The sequence below is a fragment of the Pseudophryne corroboree genome, chromosome 3 (assembly GCF_028390025.1).
Source record: "Pseudophryne corroboree isolate aPseCor3 chromosome 3, aPseCor3.hap2, whole genome shotgun sequence".
NCBI lineage: Eukaryota > Metazoa > Chordata > Amphibia > Anura > Myobatrachidae > Pseudophryne > Pseudophryne corroboree.
Window position 1 is genome coordinate 43,128,457 of NC_086446.1, and position 26,542 is coordinate 43,154,998.

The 26,542-nt window shown below is 48.2% G+C and overlaps 1 protein-coding gene across 1 annotated transcript in view; it reads right to left on the reverse strand.

Moving 5' to 3' along the window:
- The window catches only part of LOC135057134 (uncharacterized), a 231,732-nt gene that overhangs the window by 137,501 nt on the left and 67,689 nt on the right, over positions 1-26,542 (reverse strand). Inside the window, 1 exon segment of the mRNA XM_063963030.1 lies at positions 3,098-3,169. Within this exon segment, the coding sequence (XP_063819100.1) occupies positions 3,098-3,169 (72 nt within the window).

The window sequence follows — 26,542 nt, forward strand, 5'->3', positions numbered from 1 at the left end:
GGTCACTGCATCTCATGTGCTCCTATTGTGAGAGGACCGTACATCATACAGACACTGCAGGGTCACTGCATCTCATGTGCTCCTATTGTGAGGGGACCGTACATCATACAGACACTGCAGGGTCACTGCATCTCATGTGCTCCTATTGTGAGGGGACCGTACATCATACAGACACTGCAGGGTCACTGCATCTCATGTGCTCCTATTGTGAGAGGACCGTACATCATACAGACACTGCAGGGTCACTGCATCTCATGTGCTCCTATTGTGAGGGGACCGTACATCATACAGACACTGCAGGGTCACTGCATCTCATGTGCTCCTATTGTGAGGGGACCGTACATCATACAGACACTGCAGGGTCACTGCATCTCATGTGCTCCTATTGTGAGGGGACCGTACATCATACAGACACTGCAGGGTCACTGCATCTCATGTGCTCCTATTGTGAGGGGACCGTACATCATACAGACACTGCAGGGTCACTGCATCTCATGTGCTCCTATTGTGAGAGGACCGTACATCATACAGACACTGCAGGGTCACTGCATCTCATGTGCTCCTATTGTGAGGGGACCGTACATCATACAGACACTGCAGGGTCACTGCATCTCATGTGCTCCTATTGTGAGGGGACCGTACATCATACAGACACTGCAGGGTCACTGCATCTCATGTGCTCCTATTGTGAGAGGACCGTACATCATACAGACACTGCAGGGTCACTGCATCTCATGTGCTCCTATTGTGAGGGGACCGTACATCATACAGACACTGCAGGGTCACTGCATCTCATGTGCTCCTATTGTGAGGGGACCGTACATCATACAGACACTGCAGGGTCACTGCATCTCATGTGCTCCTATTGTGAGGGGACCGTACATCATACAGACACTAGTGTTCACTCTAGGCTGTTTTAGCAGGGCGCCGCGCCCTGCCCGTTTTTTAACAGGCAAAACCCGCCCTGCCCTTTTGCGGCGCCCTGCTAAAACAGCCGCCCGCTCCCTGCCCTCCCGGCGTGTATAGATGCCGTGCGCATGCGCGCGGCATCCATTCACGCATTGGGAGAGGGCTGGGGGAAGCCCAGCACCGACGGAGGTGCTGGGCACGCCCCCAACAGTGACGTCGCCGGCCACAGACGCTCTCTATAGTAGCGTCTGTGGGCCGCACCGCCCCCTAAAATGACGGAGGCGTGACCACGCCCCCTAATTTGCGTGACCACGCCCCCATTTCGGCCGCGCGCACACGTGTGCCCCCACTGAGTCCGGCGCCCTGCCCCAGTTCACTCCTAGAGTGAACACTAAGACACTGCAGGGTCACTGCATCTCATGTGCTCCTATTGTGAGAGGACCGTACATCATACAGACACTGCAGGGTCACTGCATCTCATGTGCTCCTATTGTGAGGGGACCGTACATCATACAGACACTGCAGGGTCACTGCATCTCATGTGCTCCTACTGTGAGGGGACCGTACATCATACAGACACTGCAGGGTCACTGCATCTCATGTGCTCCTATTGTGAGGGGACCGTACATCATACAGACACTGCAGGGTCACTGCATCTCATGTGCACCTATTGTGAGGGGACCGTACATCATACAGACACTGCAGGGTCACTGCATCTCATGTGCTCCTATTGTGAGGGGACCGTACATCATACAGACACTGCAGGGTCACTGCATCTCATGTGCTCCTATTGTGAGAGGACCGTACATCATACAGACACTGCAGGGTCACTGCATCTCATGTGCTCCTATTGTGAGGGGACCGTACATCATACAGACACTGCAGGGTCACTGCATCACATGTGCTCCTATTGTGAGGGGACCGTACATCATACAGACACTGCAGGGTCACTACATCTCATGTGCTCCTATTGTGAGGGGACCGTACATCATACAGACACTCTTGCGTAAAGTGATTTCCATGTATGTAGGTGTTAACCTTGGTACAAAACCCTTTGCTGTCAGCATATCCTGGGTTACATTACAGGAGCACTGACACTGACGGAGAAAGGGCGCTCAGTCACAGCACAATGGCCTGCTATCTCCGGTTTCTGTATTTTGTCATAAGTATATATATATATATATATATATATATATATATATACTTTGTGAATTTTTAGCAAATTAAAAACCTAAACTCGGAGCGCTGTAATAATAGCGTAATATGACATGGTATTATTTTGTGGCTAAGCCTCTTACCCATGAAGCCACGCCCCTACATTTAGGTTGTCCGTGCACTGGCCCTGTCTTAAATATGGGGGGGGGGAGCCGATGCCGTTTCTTGCGCACAGCGCTCAAATGTCTAGTTACGGCACTGATATATACTGTATACTTACTGAATTGTTGGCAACAAAGAACTAAACTCTGATATCTGTTTTCTGAGACTGTGAAAATGAAGGTCTCTCAGAATTGCTCCTAGTTGAGGCCATTATCTCCGGTGGGCAGCATTGGGATCATTATCTCAGGCTGGGGTCACCGTCTGTCTGATGCGTCTCCGCTGTGAGAGCTTCAAGTGTCAGACTGACCCTAGAATTAGATCTAGAATATAATGTAATATTATAACAGTCAGGCTGACGGGACTACACAGACACAGAGCCGAGAGCGCCCCGTTATAGCTGGGACTGGCTCCCTCACTGATTCCCTGACAAAGGCAAAACGCGTGGTGCCAGGACAATAGGGGGTCATGTGCGCACACCACACAGCACGGTATCCGGACTCCAGGTCGACAGCACAAAGGTCGACACACTTTAGGTCGACACCAATTGCTCGACACACCTTAGGTCGACATTGACAAAAGGTCGACGTGGGCACAAGGTCGACGTGGGCACAAGGTCGACGTGGGCACAAGGTCGACGTGGGCACATGGTCGACATGAGTTTTTCACGATTTTTTCTTTTTTTTGAACCTTTTCATACTTAACGATCCACACGCCTGATACATAATAATATGTATCAGGCGATATACATGACACCACAGGTCGCTCTCCCTGTATAATAATAATAATAATGATGATGACAGGACAACACAGGCCGCTCCCCCTGTATAAAAACAAGACACCACAGGCTGTTCCCTCTGTAGGACCCCATTACCTGCTTTTGCGGACGACTGACTCTCGCTCGAGGGAAACCCGGAAGTTGCCGCGAAAGAAAAAAAAACACTTCCTGTGTGTGGAACGCAGCGGCCGGAAGTGGAATGGAACGCACAGGCCGGAAGTGAGGTGTGATTGGCAGGGGAACGCAAGCTGCTTCCTCCTCAGTGACCGGCCTCACTGACGTTCGTATCCCCGCCTCCGGCCCCTCCTCCAGCCCCGGCCTCAGCACAGGGAGAGGGCGCGGGTCCCGCACATGGCAGTGTGACAGGTGCTGGGGGCAGGCAGGGAGGTGTGAGAGAGGGCGGGTACCCGTGCAGCTGCTGCAGGACACAGAGCAAGGGCTGCATAGGTGCAATGCTTTCTGTGTGTATATCCAGAGATAGATGTACAGGGCGCCGGCACATCTGCAGCGCAGCCTCATGTGGGGGAGGGGGAGCGCTGCTCTCATGGTGCCGGGGTGGTCTGTGCTCTATGTCCCAGAATCTGCGCATCGTGTCAGGGCGTCTGTTACTCATGCCACTGCCCAGGCATCTGTGCGTCATGTAGGGTCGCCTGTGCACCATGTCCCAGTGTCAGCACATGTCAGAAAAGGGCGTCTGCATCATGTCCAGCCATCTGTGCGCCATGCCACTGCCCATCCCTTACAGACTTGACGCTTCCCTCATGTACCCTCCTATGACTGGATGCCCCTCGCGAATGGTCACTGTATTATCAATTCAGTCTGTATCAAGTTAATTCTTTAATATTAATATTTTATTTAATATAATACATTTTTTGAAAACATATGAATTGTTCTGTTTGCGCTCCCTATTCTCTCCTTTTCTGTTAGCCCTGAAAACAGCTTTTCAAGAAGACTTCAAGGGCCGCAAGCACTTTATATGTCAGTGTGACATTCCGTCCTGCGGCTCCATCACCTCCCCCAGCAGCGCCGCATACTCCCGCTGGCCGTGTTCCCGGGTACTTGCAGCGGAAGCGCATCGGTCATCAGGCACACCACCGCTGATGCACTGTAGGATCGTGTGGCTGCATGGAAGGGAGGAGTTAAGAGTGCCCCCCAGGTGGGACCCGCTGGTAAATCGCGATCGCAGGAGACGGATCGCGCCGCTGGCAAGGACACTATGTTGCACAGGGACCCCACTATATCCACCAGGGCAAGGGAGCACAGGTCGGATTTCTTCAAATCCGTTTTGCATAGGCTCCACAGTACCCGGTGGTGAGGACCAGCATTGGGGGTAAGGCGCTAACCTGTAGCCCCTCCCCCAGCTCCGGGCGCCATCTACTGCAGGTGTTCCCACCCTGGAGCTGCATTTCTCTCTCCCTCATTCCCTGACAGAGATTTTGGTGCCATCTTTGCATAGCTGAGCTGATCTCCGGGACTGCAGGGCTCTGTCTCCTCTGTAAAGCCGCCTGTCTCATCAGCGCTGTGCATTTACAGGCTTTTAAGTATTCTACATGTCATTTTAGACAATGTTAGTTAAGAACAAGTGTGCTTCTACCTCACATATTTAGTACAAGTATTCTGTGATATACATCCAGTAGTTACTGTGCATTGTTATATCTGCATACATACATATCTATATGTAGTTTTACTAGTCCAGTGCAGTTTTATTGTTTATCTGTAATAACTTCTGCATTGTACCTGTGACTGAGAGTGCCTGTAGCTGCTGTGTGTTTTTCATTCTAGTGTATCACACTACTTGCTATCACTATATTCCTTACCCTGGGGGGCTAGGTGCGTCAGGGTCTCATTTATATCTATATACAGTCAGGTCCATAAATATTGAGATATTGACACAATTCTCGTACTTTGGGCTCTATTCACCACCACAATGGATTTGAAAGGAAACAAACAAGATGTGCTTTAACTGCAGACTTTCCGCTTTAATTTGAGGGTCTTTACATCCAAATCTGGCTGTATAGCATCTTAGCTGTGAAGTACTTTATCTCACTCCTACATGGTTCTTCATCCCTGCAACTTCTAAGCTTATCTTATGAATTGTGATAGGTACTTTATCTCACTCCTACATGGTTCTTCATCCCTGCAACTTCTAAGCTTATCTTATGAATTGTGATAGGTACTTTATCTCACTCCTACATGGTTCTTCATCCCTGCAACTTCTAAGCTTATCTTATGAATTGTGATAGGTACTTTATCTCACTCCTACATGGTTCTTCATCCCTGCAACTTCTAAGCTTATCTTATGAATTGTGATAGGTACTTTATCTCACTCCTACATGGTTCTTCATCCCTGCAACTTCTAAGCTTATCTTATGAATTGTGATAGGTAACCTGCATCTTTGTTTATTGTTATTCCTAACCACTACTATAGTAGGAATTCACTGTGTACTAGTGGGGGATGTCCTGCTCTGTTATTCACACCTGTAGCTGACCTTTTGTTGTGGGTGGGGTCTCAGTGGGTGGGTGCTATTAGCAATCTAGACTGTCTGTATTTAATCAGTACATACTTGGCTGTATAAGCCTCTGGCTGTATAGCATCTTAGCTGTGAAGTATGTTAGTGTTAAGTATGGCGATATGACCTTGGAGATAATCGGAGAAGAACATGAGAAGAACAGAAGGGCAGCAGACTATCTTCCACACCTGCAGACAACAGCCTACAGAGAGTAACCTAATCCAGTACCACCAACGCCTGCAATCCACACAGCCTGGACACTGACCACCCTGTCTGATTAAGTAACAGCCACACTGCTCTCACACATTTCTTTCTGCTCCTCATTTATACTCTCTACAACCACTGTGTAACATTCTCAGTGTATCCATTCCCTCCATTATTTACAGAAAAACTGGTCTCCACTGTCTCTGCTCTGACTACATTCCCCTTATCATTGTTAGTTCCTTATTACAGCCACTCCATTCAATATTATCCCTCTGAACAACACTACTGAACAGGAATTATGGCTCCTCGATCCTGTCCCATACCAATCCTCACTGCTAGATCACCCGCCACACAAATTTCCAGACTACCCACACGCACTAAGACCCCAGCCAACCTGATCCCCATTTCCCCTGTCCCCTCCCTTCCCTTCTCCTGTGCACTCTGGAATGCTAGATCAATCTGCAACAAGCTGCCAACTATCCACGACCTCTTCATCTCCCACTCTTTTAACCTTCTCGCCATCACTGAAACCTGGCTCTCCTCCTCTGACACCACCTCCCCTGCTGCCCTCTCCTACGGAGGCCTCTCCTTCACCCACGCGGTCAGACCTGATGGCCGCCAGGGTGGAGGCGTGGGCATTCTTCTCTCCCCTAACTGCACCTTTCGTGTCATCCCACCTGAGCCCTCCCTCACCTTCTCCACCTTTGAGGTCCACACTATCCGCCTCTTCTACCCCATTCACCTCCATGTGGCAGTGATCTACCGCCCCCCCGGCCGCTGTACACCTTTCCTTGACAACTTTGCTGCCTGGCTTCCCCACTTTCTCTCCTCCGACCTCCCCTCTATCATCCTCGGTGACTTTAACATCCCTATCGACATCACTAATGCAGCTTCCTCTAACCTTCTTGCTCTTTCCACCTCCTTTGGACTTTCCCAATGGTCCACCACCCCTACCCACAATCTCGGCCACTCCCTCGACCTTGTCTTCACCCACCGATGTGATCTCTCTGATTTCTCTAACTCTTCCTTCCCTCTCTCTGACCACCATCTGCTTTCTTTCACCCTCTCATCTTCCCCTCTCTGCTCCACACCCAGACCCACCATCACCAGACGCAATCTCGGGTCCCTCAACCCCACTATTGTGTCCTCCCTCGAGACCTCCCTCTCTCCTCTTTCCACTATGACTTGTCCCAACCAGGCAGCCTCCTTCTATAACTCTTCCCTTACTGCTGCTCTTGACTCTGTGGCCCCCCTCTCATCTGTCCCCCTCCGCCGCTCCAAACCCCAACCATGGCACACCAAACTCACACGATTCCTACAAAAATGTTCACGGTCTGCAGAACGCTCCTGGAGGAGATCCCACTCTATGGCTGACTTTGTCCATTTCAAGTTTATCCTCTCTTCCTACAGCTCTGCTCTTTCTCTCGCCAAGCAATCCTTCTTCAAAACACTCATCTCTTCTCAGTCCTCCAGTCCACGCCGACTCTTTGAAACTTTCAACACTCTCCTTCGCCCCCCTCCTCCACCCCTCCCCTCTTCCCTCACTCCCACTGACTTTGCATCCTTCTTCATCTCCAAAATTGAGGATATTCAAAACTACATCTCCTCCCGTCACCCCTCCGCTGCACCTCTGCTCACACCATCCCTCCCGCCCATCTATCCCACCCTGTCCTGTTTCCGTCCCACCTCAGACAAGGAAGTCCACTCCCTCATCTTATCCTCTCCCCCCACAACCTGCCACTTGGACCCCCTCCCCTCCCGTCTTCTCCGCTCCCTCCCCCCAACTGCCTGCTCCCACCTTGCTCACCTCTTTAACCTATCGCTCTCTACTGGCATCTTTCCTGCACCCTTCAAACATGCTCTGGTGTCCCCTATTCTCAAAAAAGCCAACCTCGACCCTTCATCACTCACTAGCTACCGCCCCATCTCTCTTCTCCCTTTCGCCTCCAAACTACTTGAACGACTGGTCTACAGCCGTCTCACAAGCTACCTCTCTGACCATTCCATCCTTGATCCACTACAATCTGGCTTTCGCCCACTCCACTCCACCGAGACTGCCCTGGTGAAAGTCACCAGTGACCTGCTTTCGGCCAAATCCAAGGGCCACTTCTCTTTGCTCATCCTTCTGGACCTCTCTGCTGCCTTTGACACCGTGGATCACCCTCTCCTCCTCCGCACACTTCAAAATGTTGGCCTCTCTAGCACCGTCCTTGACTGGTTTACCTCATACCTCACTAACCGCTCCTTCTCTGTGTCTGCCTCCGGAACCACCTCACACCCTTCCATCCTTCCTGTTGGTGTCCCTCAGGGTTCTGTCCTAGGCCCCCTTCTGTTCTCCCTCTACACCTCTTCCCTGGGTGCGCTCATTAACTCATTTGGCCTTCAATACCACCTCTATGCTGATGACACACAACTCTACCTCTCCTCTCCTGATCTGTCCCCCTCTGTCCTCTCTCAGGTCTCCAGCTGCCTCTCTGCCATCTCCTCCTGGATGTCTGAGCGCTCTCTGAAGCTCAACATGGATAAAACTGAACTTATTATCTTTCCCCCAGCCACAGCAACACCCCCTACAAATATCTCTATCACTGTTGACAACACTATCATCTCCCCTGTTCCCCAACTCCGCTGCCTGGGTGTTACTCTTGACTCCTCCCTCTCCTTTGCACCCTACATCCAAGCTCTGGCGCAATCATGTCGGTTCCAGCTACGCAACATTGCGCGCATCAGGCCATTTCTCTCCCAGAGTGCAACTAAACTTATCATCCACTCACTGGTCATCTCACGACTTGACTACTGCAATGTGCTCCTCGCTGGCCTCACTTGCTCCCACATCGCTCCCCTCCAATCTGTCCTCAACTCTGCAGCTAGGCTCATCTTCCTCTCCCGCCGCTCCACTTCTGCCACTCCCCTTCAACAAAATCTACACTGGCTCCCATTCCCCTACAGAATCCTCTTCAAACTCCTCACCCTCACATACAAGGCCATCTCTAATTCCACTGCTCCCTACATCTCCAACCTCCTCTCCCTTCATACTCCCTCCCGCCCACTACGGTCGGCTGATGACCGTCGCCTCTCCTCTGCCTTGATCACTGCTTCCCATGCACGAGTTCAGGATTTTACCCGTGCTGCACCCCTTCAGTGGAATGCGCTCCCCCGCTCCATTAGACTCTCCCCGACCTTGCAAAGCTTCAAACGGGCATTGAAAACCCACCTATTTATCAAAGCGTACCCCTCCAATGCATAACCTAGTCCTTAGGCTGCTCCTCCATCCCCCTGCCCCATGCCTTGGACATCTCTGCTTTGCTCGCATACCACTATCAGGCTTCTACCTGCTTGCTTGTACCTCATGTCATCTGTCTGTTGCCCCTCCCCACTAGATTGTTAGCTCTTCAGAGCAGGGCCCTCCTTCCTCTTGTCCTCTTCTTGACACATTTCACTCAGCGACCATCTTTACCTGCTTTCTCTCCCGCTGGTAAAGGCTCATCTCTAGCTATGGCCGCCAGCCCCAAGTAGTACAATGATTACTCCTTCGCTACTTACATCTAAGCTGTATTATGTTGTGAGAACTGTGTTGCTCTTTGTTACCTGCACTCCATTTTTGTTATTTATTTACTGTTATGCTAAGTTTTGTCTCCCTGTACTATCCTTTGTACGGCGCTGCGAAACACTTGTGGCGCCCTATAAATAAAATGTAATAATAATAATAATAATAATAAAATCAGAAGAACGGTGTAGGAATTACAACGGTTTCTATATGTGCCTCCCACTTTTTATGGGACCAAAAGTAATGGGACAAACTAAACAATCCTAAATCAAACTTTCACTTTTTAATACTTTGTTGCAAATCCTTTGCAGTCAATTACAGCCTGAAAGTCATAGACATCACCAGACGCTGGGTTTCATCCCTGGTGATGCTCTGCCAGGCCTCTACTGCAAATGTCTTCAGTTCCTGCTTGTTCTTTGGGCATTTTCCCTTCATTTTTGTCTTCATCAAGTGAAATGCATGCTCAATCGGATTCAGGTCAGGTGATTCACTTGTCCATTGCATAACATTCCACTTATTTGTCTTAAAAAACTTTGGTTGCTTTCGCAGTATGCTTCGGGTCATTGTTCATCTGCACGGTGAAGCGCCGTCCAATGAGTTCTGAAGCATTTGACTGTATATAAGCAGATAATATTGCCCGAAACACTTCAGAATTCATCCTGCTGCTTTTGTCAGCAGTCACATTATCAATAAATACAAGGGAACCAGTTCCATTGGCAGCCATAAATGCCTATGCCATGACATTACCACCACCATGCTTCACTGATGAGGTGGTATGTTTTGGATCATGAGCAGTTCCTTTCCTTCTCCATACTCTTCCTATCACTCTGGTACAAGTTGATTTTTGTCTCATCCGTCCATAGGATGTTGTTCCAGAACTGTAAAGGCTTTTTCTCTTACGTCCTAGAGGGTGCTGGGGACTCCGTAAGGACCATGGGGTATAGATGGGCTCCGCAGGAGATAGGGCACCTAAAAAGAACTTTGACTATGGGTGTGCACTGACTCCTCCCTCTATGCCCCTCCTCCAGACCTCAGTTAGATTTTGTGCCCAGAGGAGAATGGGTGCACTGCAGAGAGCTCTCCAGAGTTTTCTGTTGAAAAATAATTTTGTTAGGTTTTTTATTTTCAGGGAGTCCTGCTGGCAACAGGCTCCCTGAATCGTGGGAACGAGGAGAGAGAAGCAGAGCTGGCTTGTCGAGTTGGGCACTGCTTCTAAGGCTACTGGACACCATTAGCTCCAGAGGGTGTCGGAACACAGGTCTCACCTGGGGTTCGTCCCGGCGCCACACCGCCGTCCTCCTCACAGATGCCGAAGATAGAAGCCGGATAAAGAAGGCAGAAGACATCTTAGGCGGCAGAAGACATCAGATCTTCATGAGGTAAGGCTGCACGCCATTGCTCCCAGTCCCACACACACAGAGCAGCACTGAAGGGTGCAGGGGGGGGGGCGCCCTGGGCAGCAATAAACCTCACATTTGGGCACACATATAGTTGGATTAGACTACGGAGGCAGTAAAGCCACGATCCCCCGCCATTTTATTGAAAAATCACTGGGACCGAAGCCCGCCATGGGTGGGCGGGGCTTGATCCACAGCACTAACCAGCGCCATTTTCTCAAGAGAGGCTGCATGAGGAAAACGCTGGCTCCCTGATCTCTCCCCTGCTGAACTAACACAGGCTGGAAAAAAGAGGAGGGGGGCACATTGGCGACGCAGTGAGTGAGAATTGGAATAATATATATAAAAAGCGCTATCTGGACATACTTTTCCAGTGTTTTTAAGCGCTGGTGTGTGCTGGCATACTCCTTCTCTGTCTCTCCTTAGGACCTGGTTGGGGTTTTGTCCCCTTATAGGTTAATCCTTGTGTGTGGGGGGTGTCAGTACGTGTGTGTCGACATGTCTGAGGCGGAAGGCTTCTCCAAGGAGGAGGTGGAGCAAATGAGTGGTGTGTCCCCGTCGGCTGTGCTGACTCCAGATTGGTTGGACATGTGGCATATGTTGAATGCAAGTGTTGCATCTTTACATAAAAGGCTTGATAAGGCTGATTTAGGGGGAACATCAGGGTGTCAATCCTCAGATTGGACCGACTCACAGGGCCCGTCGGGGTCTCAAAAGCGTCCCTTAACACAAGAAACTACTACCGACACAGATTCTGATTCCAGTGTCGACTATGACGAAGTGAAATTGCACCCTAGGGTGACTAAAACCATTCAGTGTATGATTGTGGCAATAAGGGATGTGTTGTATATTGTGGATGAACCCTCGGTCCCCGACACAAGGGTACACATGTTTAAGGAAAAGAAACAGATTATTAACTTTCCCACATCTCATGAATTAAATTAATTCTTTGGAAAAGCTTGGGAGACTCAGGATAAGAGACCGCCGATCCCCAAAAGAATTTATATGGCATACCCTTTCCCTAAACAGGATAGGGAGATTTGGGAATCATCCCCCACTGTGGACAAGGCCCTGAGGCGCTTGTCAAAGAAAGTGGTGCTGCCGTCTCCTGACACACCATGGCCCTTAAGGACCCTGCAGATCGCAGGCAAGAAACTACATTAAAGTGTATTTATTCTCATACAGGTGCTGTGCTAAGACCGACAATTGCGTCGGCATGGGTGTGTAGCGCAATTGCAGCTGGGACAGATGAGCTGACAGATCAATTTGATAATATGGATAAGGATACTATATTCCTAACTCTAGCTCATATTAAAGACTCAGTCTTATTTATGAGGGATGCTTAAAGGGACATTGGATTGCTAGCTTCTAGGGCCAATGCCATGTCTGTCTCAGCGAGAAGATCCTTATGGACTCGCCAATGGACGGGTGATGCGGATTCCAAGAAACATATGGAAGTATTACCCTATAAGGGTGATATATTGTTTGGGGATGGGCTGACGGACATGGTTTCCACAGCTACAGCAGGTAAATCATTTTTTTTTACCATATATTCCCCAACAGCAAAAGAAAGTAACACCCTATCAGATGCAGTCCTTTCGGTCGCACAAGTCCAAAAGAGGTCGGGGATCCTCTTTCCTCACCAGAGCAAAGGGCAGAGGCAAGAGAGCACCTGCTTCGGCAGGTGCCAAGGAACAAAAGTCCTCCCCGACTGCTTCAAAAATTAGGCATGACGCTGGGGCTCCCCTGAGGGAGTCCACACCGGTGGGGGCACATCTTCGACTTTTAAGTCAGGCCTGGGTCAGTTCGGACCTGAATCCCTGGGTGTTGGAAATAGTTTCCCAGGGTTACAAATTGGAATTCGAGGAGGTTTTTCGAGGAGATTTTTCAAATCGGACCTACCAGCTGCCACATCGGAAAGGGATGTAGTGTTAGCTGCAATTCAAACGCTGTGTATACAGCAAGTGATAATCAAGGTTCCCCTGCACCAGCAGGGATGAGGTTACTATTCAACCCTATTTGTGGTCCCGATACCGGACGGTTCGGTCAGACCTATTTTGAATCTGAAATCCCTAAACCTGTACATAAAAAGATTCAAATTCAAAAATGGAATCTCTCAGAGCGATAATAGCCAACATGGAGGAGGGGGAGTTTATGTTGTCTCTGGACATAAAGGATGCGTACCTTCATGTCCCCATATATGCCCCCCATCTGGAATACCTGAGATTCGCTGTACAGGATTGCCATTACCAATTTCAGACGTTGCCTTTTGGACTTTCCACGGCCCCGAGGATTTTCACCAAGATAATGGCGGAAATGATGGTGGTCCTGCGCAAGCATGGAGTCACAATTATCCCATACTTGGACGATCTCCTGATAAAGGCGAGATCAAGGGAGAAATTGCTGAGCAGTGTGGCGCTCTCTCTGAGAGTGCTCCAGCAACACAGTTGGATTCTAAATCTACCGAAGTCACAGTTGATTCCGATAACTCGATTACCGTTCCTAGGTATGATACTGGATACAGAACAAATGACGGTCTTCCTCCCAGTAGAGAAAGCCCAAGACATCCAGAACATGGTCAAAGACCTGCTAAAACCGAAAAGGGTGTCAGTTCACCAATGCACTTGAGTTCTGGGGGAAATGGTGGCGGCCTACGAGGCCATTCCCTTTGGAAGGTTCCATGCAAGGACTTTTCAATGGGATCTTCTGGACAAGTGGTCTGGATCTCATCTGCACTTACATCGGAAAATAACTCTGTCCTCAGGGACCAGAATGTCCCTCCTCTGGTGGTTGCAAAGTGCTCACCTCCTGGAGGGTCGCAGGTTCGGAATTCAGGATTGGATCCTGGTTACCACGGACGCGAGCCTCCGAGGATGGGGAGCGGTCACACAGGGAAAAAATTTCAGGGTCTTTGGTCAGACCAGGAGTCCAGTCTACACATCAATGTGTTTGAACTCCGGGCCATTTACAACGGCCTTTGACAAGCGGAGAGTTTTCTTCAAAACCTACCGGTTCTGATTCAATCAGACAATGTCACAGCAGTGGCGCATGTGAACCGCCAAGGCGGGACAAGAAGCAGAGTCGCGATGGCGGAAGCCATCAGGATTCTTCGCTGGGCGGAAAATCACGTAACCGCTCTGTCGGCTGTCTTCATTCCGGGAGTGGACAACTGGGAAGCAGATTTCCTCAGCAGACACGATCTCCATCCAGGAGAGTGGGGTCTTCATCAAGAAGTCTTTGCAGAGGTAACACGTCTTTGGGGAACTCCTCAAATAGACATGATGGCGTCACGCCTCAACAAAAAACTTCGGAGGTATTGCGCCAGGTCTCGGGACCCTTAGGCTGTAGCAGTAACACCATGGGTGTTCAAATCGGTCTACGTGTTTCCTCCTATTCCTCTCATCACAAAAGTGTTGAGGATAATAAGACGAAGAAGAGTACAGACGATACTCGTTGTCCCAGACTGGCCTCGAAGGGCCTGGTACTCGGATCTACAAGAGATGCTCACAGAAGATCCCTGGCCTCTTCCTCTGAGGGAAGACCTGTTTCAGCAGGGGCCTTGTGTATTTCAAGACTTACCGCGGTTACGTTTGACGGCATGGCGGTTGAACGCCGAATCCTAGCGGAAAAGGGAATTCCGGAAGAGGTCATCCCTACCTTAGTAAAGGCTAGGGAGGAGGTGATGGTAAAACATTATCACCGTATCTGGCGAAAGTATGTGTCTTGGTGTGAGACCAAGAATGCACCTACGGAAGATTTTCATCTGGGTCGTCTTCTCCACTTCCTACAGACAGGAGTGGATATGGGCCTGAAATTAGGTTCTGTTAAGGTACAGATTTTGGCCCTCTCGATTTTCTTTCAGAAGGAATTGGCTTCTCTTCCAGAAGTCCAGACGTTTGTAAAGGGAGTGCTGCACATCCAGCCCCCTTTTTGTGCCTCCAGTGGCACCATGGGACCTGAACGTGGTGTTGCAGTTCCTAAAATCACACTGGTTTGAACCGCTTAACAAGGTTGAGTTGAAATTTCTTACCTGGAAGGTGGTCATGTTGCTGGCCTTAGCATCAGCAAGGCGAGTGTCAGAATTGGCGGCTTTGTCACACAAGAGCCCCTACTTGATTTTTCATGTGGATCGAGCTGAATTGAGGACACGTCCGCAAATTTTGCCTAAAGTGGTTTCTTCGTTCCATATGAATCAACCTATTGTGGTGCCTGTGGCTACAAGTGACCTGGAGGATTCCAGATCCCTGGATGTAGTCAGGGCCTTAAAGTAGCCAGGACGGCTAGAATTAGGAAAACAGAGGCTCTGTTTGTCCTGTATGCGGCCAGTAAGATTGGCGCACCTGCTTCGAAGCAGACTATTGCTCGCTGGATCTGTAATATGATTCAGCAGGCTCACTCTACGGCTGGATTGCCGGTACCAAATTTGGTTAAGGCCCATTCCACTAGGAGGGTGGGCTCTAATTGGGCGGCTGCCCGAGGCGTCTCGGCATTACAACTTTGCCGAGCGGCGACTTGGTCGGGGTCAAACACTTTTGCTAAATTCTACAAGTTTGATACCCTGGCTGATGAGGACCTAGCGTTTGCTCAGTTGGTGCTGCAGAGTCATACGCACTCTCCTGCCCGATTGGATGCTTTGGTATAAACCCCATGGTCCTTACGGAGTCCCCAGCATCCTCTAGGACGTAAGAGAAAATAAGATTTTAAACCTACCGGTAAATCTATTTCTCCTAGTCCGTAGAGGATGCTGGGTGCCCGTCCCAGTGTGGAAACTCTGCAAGACTTGTACATAGTTGTTGGTTACATAAGGGTTATGTTACAGTTGACATCGGTCTTGGACCGTTACTGTCATTTTTGTTCATACTGTTAACTGGTTATGTATGTTCCAGGTTACATGGTATGATTGGTGTGGGCTGGTATGTATCTTGCCCTTGGATTGCTAAATCCTGCCTTGTATTGTCCATTTCCTCTGGGCACAGTTCTCTAACTGAGGTCTGGAGGAGGAGGATAGAGGGAGGAGCCAGTGCACACCCATAGTCAAAGTTCTTTTTAGGTGCCCTATCTCCTGCAGAGCCCGTCTATACCCCATGGTCCTTACGGAGTCCCCAGCATCCTCTACGGACTAGGAGAAATAGATTTATCGGTAGGTTTAAAATCTTATTTTTAGATGTTTGTCAAACTCTAATGTGGTCTTCCTGTTTTTGTGGCTCACCAATGGTTTACATCTTATGGTGAACCCTCTATATTCACTCTTGTGAAGTCTTTTCTTGATTGTTGACTTTGACACACATACACCTACCTCCTGGAGAGTGTTCTTGATCTAGGCAACTGTTGTGAAGGTTTTTTTTTTTTCCATCAGGGTAATAATTCTTCTGTCATCCACCACAGTTGTTTTCCATGATCTTCCGTGTCTTTTTGTGTTGCTGAGCTCTCATGTGCGTTCTTTCTTTTTAAGAACGTGGAAAAACAATGGTGCGCTTGAATTTAAACCAATTGTAATTATTTATATAAATATATATATATCTCAGTAGGTGTCCGCTTTCACTCACCACCGAAATAAACAACAGAGAGTCCGCCTTGATTCATATATAATTATTTTACTAAAATAAATAGACACACATACATAAATAACTAAAATTCTGTATATTCCACACACTACAATGGAAGGCAGATAGAATCCACTAATACTGAAAGAGCTTGGCAGCAGTAGTATAATTGTATTGATGGCAACAATATATATAAGTGACACTAAACAGACTTATCCAAATCTGTTACATCCAATTATGTCACAATGAATATAAATACTGTAACAACTGCCAATATGTATCACATGCAAGTTTCTCACAACCTCCTGCTACTGGCGTCCCAGTGCAGAGGACGCCAGTAGCAGGAGGTTGTGAGAAACTTGCATGTGATACATATTGGCAGTTGTTACAGTATTTATATTCATTGTGACATAATTGGATGTAACAGATTTGGATAAGTCTGTTTAGTGTCACATATATATTGTTGCCATCAATACAATTATACTACTGCTGCCAAGCTCTTTCAGTATTAGTGGATTCTATCTGCCTTCCATTGTAGTGTGTGGAATATACAGAATTTTAGTTATTTATGTATGTGTGTCTATTTATTTTAGTAAAATAATTATATATGAATCAAGGCGGACTCTCTGTTGTTTATTTCGGTGGTGAGTGAAAGCGGACACCTACTGAGATATATATATATTTATATAAATAATTACAATTGGTTTAAATTCAAGCGCACCATTGTTTTTCCTTTTTCTTTAATACAACTGTTATAGGATTTAGCTAATCCTTTAATGTGTGCAGCTGAATTCAAACAATTAAATTAATTAATTGCGCCGGGAGTTGGGGTGTGAATAACACCTCTCTTGTGTTTTTGCTTTTTAAGAACGTTCCAAACAGTTGATTTGGCCACACGTAATGTTTTTGCTATTTCTCTGATGGGTTTGTATTGCTTTTTTAGCCTAATGATGGCTTGCTTCACTGATAGTGGCAGCTCTTTGGATCTCATATTAAGAGTCGACAGCAACAGATTCCAAATGCAAATGTCACACCTGGAATCTACTCTAGACCTTTTACCTGCTTAATTGATGATGAAATAACGAGGGAATAGCCCACTCCCGTCCATGAAATAGCTTTTGAGTCGATTGTCCCATTACTTTTGGTCCCTTAAAAAGTGGGAGGCACATATAGAAATAGTTGTAATTCCTACAGATGTAAATACCCTCAAATTAAAACAGAAAGTATGCAGTTAAAGCACATCTTGTTTGTTAAATTTCAAATCCATTGTGGTGGTGTATAGAGCCCAAAATATGAGAATTGTGTTGATGTCCCAATATTTATGGACCTGACTATATACATATATATATATATATATATATATATATATATATATATATATATATATATAGTGCTACACAGTATATTTTGTTTGGGAATTTTTACTGTGCGTTTCAGTCACCTCATACCGCTTAAATCCTCTGTGTCCTGTATTTACTGTCACATAACACAGGGGGTTGTTTGCAGGTATTGTATTTGTCTGGCTATATTGTACTGTTACGCTCTAGGGCTACGTTCTCTATAATGTCTGCCACGCAGGGCGGGAAATCTGCGGACGCTTCTGCATCATGCAGTACTGGCACCACGGATTTACCTGTGGAGGAAGTTTTAGCTGATGGTTCCTGTACTGGGTGTCATACATCTCCCAGTCAGCCCGCAACACCTGTGGTCAATCAGGACCCCCCTTGGGCTACGTTCTCAATTATGCTAAATATGCTTGTGAGACATCTTACGCCACCTGTGGTACCTCCTGTGCCATTGCCGACACATATTGTCCCTGTAGTTAATCCGCCATGGACGCACACTCTGTCTACTCAGTTACAACAGTTAAACCAATCTTTGGTTAAACAGAAGTATACCCCATGCCCCTCTGGGCTCAAGGGGTCCTCTAAGCGGGCCACCACTTCCTCACAATCCACTAATATTTCGGATAATTCTTCTGATGAGGATGGGGAATGTATGATCCGTCAGACACTGATACAGTCGCTTCTGATGAGGAATCTACAACACAGGTTGATGTGCCTGACCTAGTGGAGGCTATTAAGCTGATTCTCTAAACAGATGATGAGATCGAGCCCACTACTGTGTCTAAGAAACCTGGTAAGTTCAAACATCAGAAGGTAAAGTAGTCTTACCACATTCTGACCATTTAATTGACATACATCAGGAATCCTGGTCGTCTCCATGAAAGAAATTTTCCCTGTCTCAAAAGATGCTAGCTCATTATCCTATCCCTGTGGAGTTGAGTAACAAGTGGGAAACTCCACCGCCGATGGACGCTCGTGACGCCCGTCTTGTGGTGTCCTCTACTCTGCTGGTCACCACCGTCACCTCACTAAGGAACCGACGGATAAGCATGTGGAGGGATGCCTGAAGTCTATTTACTCTCTTACCGGTGCAGCATATAGTCCCACTATGGCGGTCTCCTGGGCCGCAAAAAGAACTGAAGCATGGGTTCAGGCAATTGAGGATGAGCTGCCTCAGGATTTTTCTGACACTACCAGACAGTATCTGTCTCTTATTACCACAGCCTCACACTATATTGTGGTTATGGTCCTGGAAGGTGGACCTAGACTCCAAAAAGAACTTGGAGGTGGTCCCTTTCAAGGGAGACATCCTATTTGGAGAGGAGCTGAATAAGATTGTGATTGATTTGGCGTCTGCTAAGACTGCGTTCCTCCCAAGTACTAATCCTTCTGCATCGAAGGCTATGAGAACAACCTTTTGTCCTCCAGGGAAAACTAAGGGTCAGACGTACCCGAGATAGGCTCGTACTTCCAAAACTACTAAGGCCAAAACAAAACAGTCTTGGGCTGCCCGTCAGCCGGCTTCCAAACAAGATAAGCCTGCTGCATGACGGGGCGGGCCTTCCACTGTGGGATCCCAGGGTTGGAGGTCGACTGCTGCAGTTCGCCCAGGCCTGGTTGAGGACCACTTCAGACGCCTGGGTGCGGGAAGTTGTCTCATGGGTACACAATCTCTTTCCAGAGACGTCCCCCTCACCAGTTTTGCTCGATGGTTATCCCTTTGGATCCGTTGAAAGCACAAGCTCTACAGTTGGTTTTTGCGTTCCCTCCTGGATACAGGAGTGATAGTGCCGGTAACTCTGTCCCAGAGAGGCAGAGGATACTATTCGACCCTAGTCCCGAAACCAAATGGGTCTTTCCGGCCTATACTCAACCTGAAATCACTGAATACATTTGTGACAGTGTCCAAATTCCATATGGAAACTCTGCGCTTTATTGTACTGGCCATGGAGCCCGAGGATTATATGGAATCCCTGGACATACAGGATGCTTACCTGCATGTTCCTATTGCCATGTTGCTTCAACAGTATCTGCGGTTTGCTATTGGCAACCTACCTTATCAATTTCAGGTTCTACCATTTGGATTAACCATGGCCCCTCGGATCTTCACCAGGGTCATGGCCGTTATGACGGCCCATTTCCGTCATCAAGGAATCAGGATCCTGCCGTATCTAGATGACCTGCTGAGCCTGGTGAACTACCTAGATGTTCTACTCAGTCATCTGGAATGGATGGTCCAAGTTTTACAAGCCCATGGGTGGCTCATCAACTGGAAAAAGTCCTCACTGGTCCCTGCTCAGAGCATGGTGCACCTGGGGGCACTACTGGACACGCTCTGCCAGAGGCTGTTTCTGTCTCTGGGAAAGGTCCTGAAACTTCAGGACAGGGTCAGATGCTTTCTTTCTCGCCCAAGAGTGTCAATACACTCAGCGATGCAAGTGCTAGGCCTCAGGGTGTCGGCTTTCGACATGGTGAAGTACGCTCAATTTCATTCCCACCCTCTACAGAGGTTAATCCTTTCCAAGTGGGATGGCCTGCCACATCGGATCAGGTCTCACACCATCTCTTTGACTCCAGAGGTTTGTCTGTCACTGGCTACAGGACCAACAGTTGAGCAAGGGCCGTCTCTTCTGGATCCCCAACTGGATCCTGCTGACTACGGACACCAGTCTGAGGGGTTGGGGTGCGGTGTTGAAGCAACACTCTCTCCAGGGTCGGTGGACCAAGGAAGAATCTCTCCTCCCGATAAACGTTCTGGAATTGCGGGCAGTATTCAATGCTTTGACTCTTGCCTTGCCTCTTCTATAGAACAGGCCTGCTCAAGTACAGTCAGATAAAGCCACCACGGTGACTTACATAAACCATTAAGGCAGCACTCGAATCCGCATGGCAATGATGGAAGTGTCAAAAATCCTTTGTTGGGCGGAACGCCATCTGCCAGCAGTACCGGCTGTGTTCATTCCGGGAGTCCTCAACTGGGAAGCGGATTTCCTCAGTCTTCAGGATGTGCACGCCGGAGAGTGGAGTCTTCATCCAGAAGTCTTTCAACTCATGGTGGACAAATGGGGCCTACCAGATACAGACCTGATGGCGTCTCGACACAATCACAAAGTTCCGGTCTTCGGATCAAGGACAAGGGATCCTCAAGCAGCGTTTGTGGACACACTGGCAGTTCCATGGAACTTTCGACGCCCTACGTGTTCCCTCCTGTGTGACTCATGCCCAGGGTTCTGCGGAAGTTCAAGCAAGAAGGATGAATACTACTTCTAGTCGCTCCAGCGTAGCCCAGACGGCATTGGTTCTCAGACCTGCAGGGTCTATTGATGGAACGTCCTCTTCTACTTTCTCAACGCCCATACCTCCTTGTACAGGGCCCTTGTGTCTACCAGACCTGGCCAGACTGGCTTTGGTGACGTGGCTCTTGAAGCTTCACTACTGAGAGCCAAAGGATTTTCCGAGGCGGTTATCCAAATTATGTTGAAGGCCTGCAAACGGGCTTCTGTGCGGATTTATTATAGGTTCTGGAATTCTTACATCACCTGGTGTGCTGAATTATGATGTTTCCAAGTTTAGTACTTCCAGACTTCTGGCATTTTTGCAGCAAGGCCTAGACTTAGGACTTCATCTGGCCTCCCACAAGGTTCATATATCTGCCTTGTCGGTGTGGTTTCAGAGAAAGATTACATCTATTCCTGACATTCATTCACTCAGGGTGTATTGCGCATTCAACCTCCCTATGTCGCTCCTGTGGCTCCATGGGACTAGTGTGTTGTTCTGAATGCCCTGCAATAGTCTCCATTTGAGCCTCTAGACAGTGGACCTTAAATGGCTCACTGCCAAGGTCCTTTACTCTTACGTCCTAGAGGATGCAGGGGTCCACTTCAGTACCATGGGGTATAGACGGTTCCGCAGGGGCCATGGGCACTGTAAGACATTTCTAGAGTGTGACCTGGCTCCTCCCTATATGCCCCTCCTCCAGACCTCAGTTTAGAAAATGTGCCCAGGCAGACTGGTCCCACTCCAGTGGCACTCTACTGAGTTTCACTGAAAGACTTTGTTAGGTTTTTTATTTTCAGGGAAACTGCTGGCAACAGTCTCCCTGCTTCGTGGGACATAGGGGGAAGAAGTAGGAACCAACTTCCTAAAGCGTTTCATGGCTCTGCTTCTTGCTGACAGGACACCATTAGCTCCTGAAGGGTACTGAACACTAGCTGCGGCTACGCGCTCACTCCCACAGCACGGCGTCACCCCCCTAACCGAGCCAGAAGTCAGAAGACGAGTGAGTATTATTACCAGAGATCTGCAGAGAGGGATCTCTGATCATCGTGACGGCTCAAGGTACCACGTAGCGAGCGGGAACGCTGCGCGAACATGCTATCCATAACACAGCGCACAGCGGGAGGGGGGGCGGCGGCGGCGCCCTGGGCAGCTTGAAACCTACTTTCACTGGTAAAAGGTAGCATACTTTGTATTTACACTGTCCTATACCCCCACCAGTATGAATATCTATTCTAAAGCTGAGGAAAAATGCGCCATTACAGGGGGCGGGGCTTCTTCCTCAGGCAGCCAGCACACTGCTCAGCACCATTTTCTCCCAGCAGCTGAAGGGCAAGAAACGCTGAACCTCCTCTCCACTTCTGAATCAAGTATCAGGGTGCAAAAAAGGGGGGGTAGTGTAATATTTGGTGCTAAAACCTATTATTCGTAATATAAAGTGCTTGAAGATCTCTGTGTACAAAGTACGTGACACAGGGATTTTTTTTTTAGGCGCTGAGTTGTGAACTGGCAAGTCCTTTCTGTGTCCTTCTGACAGATTTTACTGTGGGTCTGTCCCCATTAAGCCCCGGAGTGTCTGTGGTGTGATTGTGCATGTGTGTGACATGTCTGAGGCAGGGAGCTCTTCCCCTGAGGGAGCCATTTTAGGGACACAGAGTTGTAATGTGGTGGCGCTGCCGGCACACCATGAGCCTGAATGGGTGAAAGTATTACGTGATAGTGTGAATCATATCAGTAAGAGATTGGATAAGTCTGAGTCTCATGCTGAAAACTGGAGAAAATATGTCGAAGATGTGATTTTTAATAGTTCTGCCTTTTCATCGACAGGGGACCCCTCTGGGTCACATAAAAGGTCATTTACACAAGTTGTACAGACTGATACCGACACGTACTCTGATTCCAGTGTCGACACTAGTGATTCCAGGGGAATAGATCCAAAGTTAGCAAAAAACATTCAATACATGATTGTGGCTATAAAGGAGGTGTTAGACGTTCCTTTACCACAAGAGAAGGCTTACTTTTGTAAAGAAAAGAAAATTAATGTAACTTTTCCTCTATCTCATGAGCTGAACAGGCTCTTTGAAGGAGTCTGAACAAATCCTGAAAAGAAATTTCAGATTCCCAAAAGAATTCAGGTAGCGTACCCTTTCCCTGAAGAGGACAGTGCCATTTTGGACAGTGCCCTGTCACGGTTAACAAAAAAAGGTGATTCTCCCTGCGCCTGGGACAGCTTCACTGAAGGAGCCGGCAGACCACAAGTTGGAGAATATGTTGAAATCTATTTATGTGGCCAATGGGACACTACTCAGGCCTACCACTGCCTGCACTGTGCGTGGGTGAGTAGTGCTATTGAAAAGTGGTCAGAAAACTTGTCATCAGACATTGACACAATAGAGTGAGACGTGATACTCCTAACGTTAGGTCATATCAAAGACGCTGCTGCGTATATGCTAGAAGCCATGAAAGATATTGGTCTCTTCGGATCAAGAGCCGCTACCATGGCAGTCTCAGCACAGGGGGCATTGTGGATTCGCCAATGGAATGCTGACGCAGATTCCAAAATGAATATGGAGGCTCTCCCGTATAAGGGTGAGGCCTTGTTTGGAGATGGGCTGGATGCGTTAGATTCTGCGGCTACCGCAGGTAAGTCAACATTCTTACCGAATGCTCCTGCGCCGGCGAAAAAGACACATCACTCTCAGATGCAGTCCTTTCGGACCAATAAATACAAAAAGGGTAAAGGTTCCCCTTTCTTTGCGGGTAAAGGAAGGGGGAAAAGGAAAAAAAGTCTGCAGTATCTACAGGATCTCAGGAGCAAAAATCAGCACGTCTGAAACTCTTCAGTCTGTTCTGGAATCAATCTGGCCTGGACCCGTGGGTCTTACAAATAGTGGCCCTCATTCCGAGTCGTTCGCTCTGTATTTTTCATCGCATCGCAGTGAAAATCCGCTTAGTACGCATGCGCAATATTCGCACTACGACTGCGCCAAGTAATTTTACAATGGAGATAGTATTTTTACTCACGGCTTTTCCATCGCTCCGGCGATCGTAGTGTGATTGACAGGAAATGGGTGTTACTGGGCGGAAACACGGCGTTTTAGGGGCGTGTGGATGAAAACGCTACCGTTTCCGGAAAAAACGCAGGAGTGGCCGGAGAAACGGGGGAGTGTCTGAGCGAACGCTGGGTGTGTTTGTGACGTCAAACCAGGAACGACAAGCAATGAACTGATCGCAGATGCCGAGTAAGTGTGGAGCTACTCTGAAACTGCTAAGTATTTTGTTATCGCAATATTGCGAATACATCGTTCGCAATTTTAAGAAGCTAAGATTCACTCCCAGTAGGCGGCGGCTTAGCGTGTGTAACTCTGCTAAAATCGCCTTGCGACCGATCAACTCGGAATGAGGGCCAGTGTCCCACGGGTACAAACTGGAGTTTCAAGACATTCCCCCATGCCGATTTTTCAAATCGGCCTTTCCAGCTTCTATCCCAGACAGAGAAGTGATAGCGGCAGCAATACAAAAATTGTGTCAGGATCAAGTTATTGGCCTGGTTCCCTTGTTACAACAAGGAGAAGGGTTTTATTCAGGCCTATTTGTAGTTCGGAAGCCGGGCGGCTCGGTCAGACCGATTCTAAACCTGAAAACACTTGAATCTCTACCTGCAAAGGTTCAAGTTCAAGATGGAATCTCTGAGGGCAGTGATTTCCAGTCTGGAGGAAGGGGACTTCATGGTGTCAGTGGACATAAAAGATACCTACTTACATGTTCCCATTTATCCTCCACATCAAGCTTATCTGAGATTCGCGATACAGGATTGTCATTACCAATTTCAGACGTTGCTATTTGGACTCTCCACGGCACCGAGGGTGTTCACCAAGGTGATGGCAGAGATGATGGTCCTCCTTTGACAGAAAGGATTCAATATAATTCCTTACCTGGATGATCTCCTGATAAAAGCGAGGTCCAGGGAAAGGTTGGTGCAGAACATAGCACTCTCCTTGACAGTACTTCAACAACACGGTTGGATCATAAATTTTCCAAAGTCACAGTTGGAACCAACGACAAGATTGTCTTTTCTGGGGATGATACTGGACACAGAAGTACAGAGGGTATTTCTTCCAGTAGAAAAGGCTCTGGAAATCCAGAGAATGGTCAAACAAATTCTGAAACCAACAAAAGTGTTGATTCATCAATGTATTCGGTTGTTGGGAAAGATGGTAGCGGCCTACAAGGCCATACAGTTTGGACGATTCCATGCCAGAGTATTCCAGTGGGACCTGTTGAACAAGTGGTCCGGATCCCACCTACACATGCACCAGAGGATAATCCTGTCATCCAAAGCCAGAATTTCTCTCCTGTGGTGGCTACACAGTTTTCACCTACTAGAGGGACGCAGGTTCGGGATTCAGGACTGGGTCCTAGTAACCACGGATGCAAGTCTCCAAGGATGGGGAGCAGTCAGGGGGAAAGCTTCCAAGGAAGATTGTCAAGTCAAGAAACTTGTCTTCACATAAACGTTCTGGAGTTGAGATCCATTTACAATGGCCTTCTACAAGCGGTGCATCTTCTTCAAGATCAACCCGTACAGATCCATTCGGACAATGTAACAGCAGTCACGTACATAAACAGTCAGGGCGGAATGAAAAGCAGAGCGGCGATGGCAGAGGTGACAAAGATCCTCATCTGGGCAGAAAGACATGCAAGAGCTCTGTTGGCAATTTTCATTTCGGGAGTGGACAACTGGGAAGCAGACTTCCTCAGCAGACACAATCTCCATCCAGGAGAATGGGGCCTCCACCAAGAAGCCTTCGCAGAGGTGACAGGTCTTTGGGGAGTTCCTCAAGTAGACATGATGGCATCTCGTCTCAACAAGAAGCTCCAGAGATATTGTTCCAGGTCGAGAGACCCTCAAGCAATAGCAGTGGATGCACTGTGTATGTCTTCGCTCCACTTCCACTAATACCAAAAGTTCTCAAGATCATAAGAAGAACAAGGGTTCGAGCGATCCTCGTCCCGGACTGGCCAAGGAGGGCTTGATATCCAGATCTTCAGGAGTTGCTCATAGAAGATCCTCGGCCTCTTCCTCTTTGTGAGGACCTGCTGCAGCAGGGGCTGTGCGTATATCAAGACTTACCGCGGCTACGTTTGATGACATGGCTTTTGAGCGCCGGATCCTAACCCGAAAGGGTATTCCCAAAGAAGTAATTCCCACTCTGATTCAGGCCAGGAAAGGGGTAACGTCTAAACATTACCACTGTATTTGGAAAAAATATGGGTCTTGGTGTGAATCCAAGAAGGCTCCAACGGAAGAGTTTCAGTTAGGACGTTTTCTCCATTTTCTCCAGGCGGGTGTGGATGCGGGCCTACGATTGGGGTCAATCAAGGTCCAGATTTCGGCCTTGAACGTTTTCTTTCAGAAACAATTGGCCTCCCTTCCCAGAAGTTCAGACCTTCATGAAAGGGGTTCTGCACATCCAACCTCCATTTGTGCCTCCTGTTGCACCATGGGATCTTAACGTGGTGTTGCAGTTCCTTCAATTGGATTGGTTTGAACCTCTCCAGGAGATAGAATTGAAGTTTCTCACTTGGAAAGTGGTTATGCTGTTGGCCTTGGCATCCGCAAGAAGGGTGTCTGAGTTAGAGGCCTTGTCTTACAAGAGCTCTTACTTGATCTTCCATGAAGATAGGGCTAAGTTAAGAACTCGTCAGCAATTTCTGCCT